General features: G+C 37.6%; 1 protein-coding gene across 2 annotated transcripts in view; it reads right to left on the bottom strand.

The window, feature by feature from the left end:
• Window positions 1–2,050: 2,050 nt before the first annotated feature.
• Window positions 2,051–8,937, bottom strand: part of LOC102207581 (butyrophilin subfamily 1 member A1-like) — an 18,376-nt gene continuing 11,489 nt past the window's right edge. The window contains exons 1-4 of one of the 2 annotated variants that reach the window (XR_001290632.1): window positions 6,496–7,079; window positions 5,594–5,869; window positions 3,487–3,588; window positions 2,051–3,085 (exon numbers count right to left, since the gene is read on the bottom strand). Coding sequence is in view for 1 of the 2 variants with exons in the window: in XM_005752837.1 (XP_005752894.1) it covers window positions 3,033–3,085; window positions 3,487–3,588; window positions 5,594–5,869; window positions 8,389–8,724 (767 nt within the window). In the remaining variant the exon portion in view is untranslated. Of the gene's footprint in view, window positions 3,086–3,486; window positions 3,589–5,593; window positions 5,870–6,495; window positions 7,080–8,388; window positions 8,725–8,937 lie in introns of those variants that run through there. The other variant, XM_005752837.1, reaches the window with a different exon arrangement.

Genomic DNA, 8,937 nt, shown 5'->3' on the forward strand with positions numbered 1-8,937 from the left:
AGACACCAAAAGTGTGCAGTCAGAGTGGTCCATGAGCTGCTCGTTGATTGAGCTGACTGTCCATAACGACCCTTTGGCCTCGGGCAGGTACTCCTGATTAGTCAGTCCACTCCTGGTCCTGTGTTAACAGAGTAACAGGTCACATCCTACACCCCCAACAAAGAAACCAGTAATCACAGAAATTAGGTGAAGGTCTTAGCATTCATATTAGCTAAAAATATGCTAATCAAACTAAGACTGTAGACAGACACTGCCACATGTAGAGCATTTGTCAGTTATGTACTGACCCTTTTTCCTTCCCTATGAAATTTCAACTTGAAAAATGACATCAGAAAGTCCAGCTTCAAAATAAAACTGAGGACCACCTCCACACCAACAACTCAAGGGGTGTATGTGATATTTAGTTAGTGATGTTCACTAACTAACAAACACAGACCCAAAGTGTGGTTCTGCTGTGCTGGCAGATGATCAGACTGCTTCTTCGCTGCTTTGAACAAAAAAACACCAGAAGGAGCTACATCCCATCCACCATCAAACATCAACCACATCTTCACAGGTTTTTGACCCAGTGTTTTTCAGTTTGAGTTCAAATTTTTACTAAATATTCTCCAACCTTTAGTTTGGTTTTTATGTATTTTAGAGCTTTTGTTTTATTTCTTTTGTATGCTTATGTTTGTTATTTGTGGTTTTGAGTTCAGTTTTCATTTAAGGCAACTGGCAAGAGTGAAATATTTTCTTTCCAGGAAGCACCTTGAAACAGTGATTCATGCTTTTATTTCTTCCCATCTGGACTACTATGACTCACTTTATGTGGGGGTCAGTCAGTCGTTGCTGTCTGCAGCTGGTTCAAAATGCTGCTGCATGACTCCCAACATCCATCCATCCATTCGCTTCCGCTTATCCTTTTCAGGGTCGCGTGGAGTGCTGGAGCTGGTTGTTTTAAAGTGCCTTATGAATAAAGTGATGATGATGATGATCAGTTAATTTTGCTTTGTAGTTTCTGTTCTTGGTTATAGTTTGGTGTTCCCTTCTCCTGCCTCCTGTTCTCTGTTTCCATGTTAGGAGTCCTGTTGTTTTGCTTCCTGTTTTATTTTGGGAACTTCCTGTTCTTTGTATCTGCCTCATTTGTACCATCTGTTCATAATGTCTTTACCAAATACCTTGGAATTTTATATTTCTTCTAAAAAGATAAATCCATCCATTCTTTTTCACTTATCCAAATCAGGGTCACTGGAGCCTATCACAGCTGCGAGAGGCAGGGTACACACTGAACAGGTCACCTAACACAGAGAGACAGACAACCATTTGCACTCACACTCATCGACAATTTAGACTCCAATTAACCTAACCCCACCAACTGCATGTCTCCACACAGAAAGGCTAGATGGTAGAGTTGTTTGAATTCAGCTCTCTGTAGATATATAAATTTAATTTCCATTCAACTATGTAGCATCCTTTTGTTGGTAACATATTACCCAGTTCCTATCAGTGTAGATATCCAGCACGATTTGTTTCCCATTAAGATCTGATGTGCCTTTACATTTTTAAGCTGTATATTTACTACAACTGAAAACCACGGTGACTGGCTTGGCGACTGACGAATGAATCAAATCAGAAAACTTAGAATTCATCTTGTCACATCATCAGTAAACAATGACCCAGTTTTCACAAAGCCATACAATAATACTGCCTCCACTTTGACAGATGATGGGCTTTAAATAATAAGTCATGTCTCTCCTTCTTTATACTTTTCTCTTCCCATTATTCAGATAAAAGTTCAACTTGGTTTCTTCTGATACTTTTTCTGATCTCTGCAGGATCTTTTTTAGGTGTTTTCAGCAAAGTCTAACCTGCCCCTCTCCTTGAGTCTTCCCAAGGTGGTTACACACACACACACACACACACACACACACACACACACACACACGACATTTTACTCCAAGATCCTTGAACAGTGTGACAACAAATAATGTATTGGGACATGAAGAATTAAAAGCATGAACATGATTTTCATTATCAAAGATCAATAACATTCAATGGAGTGTGTGTATCCTGATTCACATTTATTTACAGCAGACCAGCTCAGGGTTATAGTTAATGTACATTTAGGGTTAGAAAACAAAAGAAAAACGTTTTCCTTGTTTGGAGCATTCTACAGTTGTTATTTGCTGTTATCAGACAAATTTCTTTTTAAATATTATTTAGATATTTACTGAAATATGAGCACAGCTGGAAACACAAATCCATCCAGAGTATTGATTGTGTGTCCAAATCAAACATGCGGCGCTACCCGCTGTGGCAACGGTGCAGCTAAAAGTAGTTTTCTTTATTAGTAACATGTTATGTACCAAGAGCAGGTGGAGCCATTTCTCTGCTCAGTCCTATTAAACTGCTGCAGAAGAGGAAAAAAACAGGAGGAGGACCTCTGATCTCTTATGGAATAAATACAACAGTTTTTATTTCATGAAGAAAGCATTGATGCACTGCATCTGTTTTCATTCAAATAGAAAAAAAAAAAATCACCAAATGCCCTGTTTCAATGTTGAAAAGATGCCATTAGACAGGCAGCTAGTTGTAAGACTACACACCTCTGGATACCGGGTGGGTATCCAGTCAGGGCCCTGGCATCCCCCATGCTAAAAACCAGCCCTGGAATGGCGCAGCTACGTCTGCAGTTCAGGACACAAGCATTTCACTATATGTTGTACTGTGAATGTGACAAAATTTGTTTTTGAACGGGGTTTGTGTATCAAGTATTGAGCACTATGAGTCATTTATACTTTTATTTTTATATAAAAATATGGGGTGATTAGGATGAAAGTATAACAAAAATGGCTACATCCCTCCATCCTGACTTTTAACCATGTGCTAAACCACAGGATTAAAATCTGTTCTGAACTTTTAAACTGCTGAAAATACCAAAAATAATCCAACATGTCGTCACTGTTCTGCTCAAAAGCTTAACTTGGTTCTCATAAAACAAACACATAAGCTACACACACACTGTACTTCACACTTTGGGTTCACTTTGATCAGTGTTGATTCTCTGTTTCTCGAAGGGGGGATTCTGTTTCTTCTTGTCTTTCTGCAGATTGGAAAACAAAACTGTGTTAAAAAGTCATAACTGAGCAGAAATGTAGTGCTGTGAATCTAAGTAGTGGCGTGCACGATGACACATGAGTAAGTTTGAATTATACTCGTTGCCGATATGGCAACATAACTACAGCGGGAAAATTGACCCAATTTTATTATGATTACATGACAAGATGCTAAACTGTCTTTATGAATAAATCGTGATGTTTGCTGTTTAACCATCTTCATCAGCCTCTACAGTGTGTTCCTCCTCTTTCCTCACAATAAGCTTTAGTTCATTTCAGTTTGTTTCATTAATATATTCAAAAAAATGTGAAAAAGTGAAATAAACAAGATTATAAAAATGACAGTCACACAAAAATATGAGAATGTTCATAAATACATTAAACTTACTTTTTTTATTCTTGAAGTAACACCAGACAAGAATCCCAACTACTACAACCGCAAGAACAACAGCAAGACCAGCAACAGCTACAATCAATCCAGTGTTTGGTTCTGGAACAGAAGAGAAAACATTGGTGTAACTCAGACTGTGACTGCATGTCAGGAACAAACAGCAGGTTTAAACAGCGAGCTCAGTGATGTCAGCATGGATATAACTTCCTGTTTCCTCCTGCTCGTCTCCACAGCTCACAGGCTGGCTCTGGTTCTGCTCTCAGCTGTAAAGATGATGTTGGAGTTTTGTTTTGTATGAAAGATGTTTGAATCTGTGCTGCTGCTCACAGACTCCTGCTTTCTTTTTACTGAGCCTCACATCTGACAACATGTGTGAGTCTGTGTGTAATCGAGGTTTCCTCCACCCTGAGCTTCTTAGCTACACACATCATTAAAGTGAATCTCTTCAGACTGATGATTGCAGAAAACAAGAAATACGAATCTGTCAGTGAAATGACCGCCTGCTGCACTGCCAACAAATGACTCTCTGCACTGGAGGATTTTGGACTGTTAGGATTGATTTTTTTATGCAAAACCGTTTTCTCGTTTTTATGTTACATTTAATCATCTGGCATGAATATTACATTCAGAAATACTGAGCATTAAGATGATTTCTACTAGTTTATTATTTTTTTTAATGATACGAATGCATACAGTATGAATACATGTGGATTGTCATGCATGCCCCTGCAAGGGCGACTGTAGATACATAATTATGCATTTAATTGCTATGAAAAAGTATTCACCCCTTTCTGATTTCCATGTTTACTTTAACCATATTTTTTAAAGCTCAGTTCCTTTTCACTAAAAACACTTAGGCCTGATTAGATCATTGCCAGACCTGCTGAATCAAGAAATCACCTACACAGAACCCATCTGAAAAAGTGGGCTAAAAGTTCTCAAAAACCACCACGTCATGCTATGATCTACAGAAACCACTGAAAAACAAAGTCACTGTCACCTATTAGTCTGGAAAGGTTACAAAACCATGGATAAGGCTTTGTGACTCCAGCGAACCACAGTGGTGATGGCGGCCGACCAAATTACTTTTAGATGCTATTAGAGCATCGATGACTCATCCAGGAGGTCACAGAAGAACCCAGAACAAATTCTTCAGAATTTAAGGCCTCACTTGCTGTAGTTATTCAACAATAAGAATGAGACTGGGGGAAAAATGAATCCATGGGAGAGTTCCAAGCAGAAAACAACTATTGAGCGAAAAGAACACAAAGCCTTTTGTCACATTTGCCAAAAAATATCTTTACTTGCAATTCAATGGACTCATCCAAATTATCCTTCACTCACCACATGTATACAAAAGAGCTCAATTACTCTGTGACCTCAGTGAAAACTTGTTCATCTTTACTATAAAGTATATGATTGGGATTCCTATTCCATTGTTGGCTCTATTGTTTAATGCATTAACATTAGTTTAGAAAGTCTTCTCAGACTTCCCTCTCTTATATACATTTTTAATATTTGCTGCTGTGTTTGTATCATTAAGTTTTCTGTGGGTTGCAGCAATGGTTTGGCACTTCATATGATTGGCTGGATTTAGGGACCACAACAGACGTTATTAAAATAGTTTGATGATTTGCTATCAGGAAACTCCCGGAATATAGGAAAATGACTCCTTAATGAGACAGAGCTCAGAAGTGTAATGGGTGTCATCTCACCTTTTAGCATCTGCCCTCAAACATTTGCTACAGCACATAAAAAATAAGGAATATAATCACTCTGTGCATCATGTAACACTGATAACTGCTCATAATGATACCTGTAAGAGGTCTTGTATACAAACAAAAAAAAACCTCATTTATGAGTTGAATTCAGACTAAAGTTACTTTTTGCTTCAGCTCCAGTGAATCTGTCTGCTGGAGTGTTTTATCACACACTTCTACTTTTTTCACCTGAGAAACATTTTCCAGACATCTGTCTTTATGATTTCATTAGTTAATATTTAGCTTCTTTGCAGACATCATTCTGTGTATTCAGTCTGAGCACATTTCACATTTTTGAAAAACAACAATTACTTAAAACATTTTAAGATTAAAATTTCACTCACCATTCAAACGCACATTGATTTCCGTATGTGCCTGATGCCAGATTTCCTTCTGTGTGGCGACACAGTGATAGCGGTCGGTCTTTGTCACATTAGTTTTGAGGGTGACGTAAAAGCGCTCTCCTTTTTTAGAGACCTGTGGCTCCTCTGAAGGAATGGTTTGATTGTTACTGTCCCACCACTCGACTGTAGGTTTGGGGGAAGCACCTTTAACAACACACTTAAGGAGCGCCCAGTCATTTGTTTGATCAAGATTTGTGACAGAAGGCTCTGCAGCTCCTGTGAACACACAATAGTAATGTTGTATAATTATTATTTTTTCATGTTTAGCTACTCTGAGTGCCAATGTGAGGGTACTAACTCAATACTGCCTTACTGGACAGTATTGATGTTTTAAAAAGGAATTTAATTTCAAAGTTTTTACTCTAACCAACATTTTAGACTCACATGCAGACATTTATATGGAAAAAAGGTTTGGATATCTCTAAGTTTGTTTAGAGTTATACAGAAAAAGATAGGAAAGTGCCAGCAAAATGGCAAACATATCATCAAAAATCTGGCACTGTAACCTGGATAACTACTTAAGGAGGATTTCAGTGTTATTTATTATTGCTATAAATATGAATATAAATAACTACTTGAACAATTGTAGATGTTACAGAAAATAAAGCAAAACCCCCCTGCAATCTCCAAAACAATTCCACTAGTCTTAGAAAACTTATTACTAGAAGTTGCTGTAAATTTTAATTACATTGAGAGGGATAAGATACTTTTTGAGCATATGTATCTTAAAAGGTAGTTTTCTACTTGGATTAATAACTCAATGCAGACGATTAGGAGTGAGTAATGAGTTCACATATACACACGAGGATGCGAATATCAGTGACGTCAAAGGCAGGACTCACCTGAGATGCTTCGGACCTTTAACTTTTTAAAACGCAGAGGTTGTATGCGACCCAAGTTTGCATGGTAATATTAATAGATAAACATAATGTATATTTTCATGATGACCGGAAACATAGACACGGGCATGTTATACGTCGTTTCAAAGTTCAGATGTTTATCTTTCAGTAGATTCATGAACCTCAGTAAAGAATTTACGACATAAAAACAGCAACGTCTTAATTTACGGCAGTAAATACTTCGTGACCCTACTTCTACCCATTACAATCAATGTTAAAAAGCCGTTTATTGGACCAAAAACGGCTTTTTAAAAACAAACAATTGCTTGTTTAAAGGGAAACCCCCCCACGGATTAACTTCAGTTCGTTTGTGTTCAAGCGGGAGTAAAAAGAACCTGAAAAACAGTAAATTTGTTTTGTCGGAAAGTTTTATCGGAGCTACGCAAACTAATATAAATGCGGTTTTAAAGCCAATTTTAAGCGATTGTTAGATTATTTCACCAATCAAGTTTGGTATCGCTGAAATCCTTAAACGCCCACGAACATCAATAATCTATCAGCATCTTCCGCCAACGTGAAGCGACGCGCCATGGAGACCGTTAATCCAATCAGCCAATCAGAAAAACGAATCTTATACCAATCGCACGGCAGTTTGATTGACAGCTGCTGTTATCCAATAGAAAGTTAAGGCAATGAAACCACTCTCCCTTTGAAGCCGGGAAAATCACCTGTCGACCATATATGGAAGTTTACGTAGTTAGCCTTGCTGTTTCAATGGAACGAAACGAAATCATAGAAAACTATTTTATCTTTGGAAAAATACCCGATTAGAAAATAAAGAACAAAACAAAATCATGATTTTAGTTATTTAGGAGATGGTTTTGTGGTTAAGTTTAGTATTTAAGAACATTTAAAGTGCAAAAAACAAAATGAATCATTATTATTTGTTAACTTTGAAGAGATTTTTTTGGGCGTTTTGAGGCAATTGATTAGAGATGCTCGGCTTTGCGCTTTGAACTAAACTGTAATATCTTAAAGCCATCTCTGTATATCAGCATGAAACTTGGTGCATTTATCGGAGACAGAATGAAGAGGATATCCTGTAAATTTCAGCCTCCTAGCCCTTATAATGACTAATTAATTCTAGTTAACATCTTAAGTAAAAGGTTAAAAACATCAAGGCTTCAGTCATTTCCTGTATAATCCTCTAACAAATGATCTGTGTTAGAGCTAAAGGTAAAACTGACAGACTACAATAATTATCACAGATTTTAGTTCACAGTGATAAAACAGGCAGGTATCAGATATTTATGATTTGGAAATTTTTCTTAAGTTTATTCTGGTAGTTACAGATATGCAGAAGTGCACATGCCTGTGAGAGGCTCTAACAAGTTAATATGGGCTCTGAAAGGAGAAAAAAGCACAAATATTAGAGGTGACTGTGTTATTATCAAGTTGGCAGTCAGATAAAACTGGAGAAAAGAAACTCAGAAGTGTTAATCTGCTATATTAGCCATATTTTATAATCCTAAACTAAAAAAAGAAGAAAGAACAGTCACATATTTCATAATTGTCCTTATACATTTACACAAGAGACTGATTTATGGTGGTGGATGTATTATAATGACACAGTCAGAAAACACCCTGAACAGCTGTGTGTCTGATATATCAGGAGAAGTGAGAATTTGTTTATTCAGTGTTTACAGTTGCATTGACAGAGATTTATTCTGTTTAGTAAAGACTGAAAAAACCTGTGAGCACCTCAGATCTTTGACAAGCAGATTTACCAAATATTGATAATATTTCTGCAGGTGTGCTATGGGGGTGAGACCCTGCCAGATGTGTGTACTGACTGTTTCATCTGCAAGTAATCAGCTGATTTATAACAGCACTCACCAACAGCAAGCTCAATGTGGAATCTTATATCACCGGACTGACTTTTTGGAAAAATACAAATATAGTTTCCTTTGTCCTCTAGCCTAGTGTCTGTTATTTTTATGGAGGCGTTGCCATTCTTCAGCTCTTCTGTAAAATGTGAGACTCGACCTTTGAACTCCGCAGACTGATCTTCAAGGTCATTATTATGATGTGTGCCATTATTGTACGTGAACACCTGCTTTCCGTCTTTCTTCCAGTCAAACACCATTGACTCAATGGTCTCACTGGTGCCGAGGGAACAGGGTAAAATAGCATCAGCATCTTCTTTCACAGTCACTCTGGCCACAGGTGTCCCTGAAATACAGAACATGAATTAAACAGTGTGTTTTCATACAGATTGATGAGGACAGAAGGAAAAAAAATTGTAAAATGGCCTGCATTTGTATAGCGCTTTACTTAGTCCCTAAAGACCCCAAAGCGCTTTACACGTCCAGTCATCCACCCATTCACACACACATTCACACACTGGTGATGGCAGCTACATTGTAGCCACAGCCACCCTGGGGC

This window comes from Pundamilia nyererei, unplaced genomic scaffold (genome assembly GCF_000239375.1).
Source record: "Pundamilia nyererei isolate P.nyererei 1_Seehausen unplaced genomic scaffold, PunNye1.0 scaffold00385, whole genome shotgun sequence".
NCBI lineage: Eukaryota > Metazoa > Chordata > Actinopteri > Cichliformes > Cichlidae > Pundamilia > Pundamilia nyererei.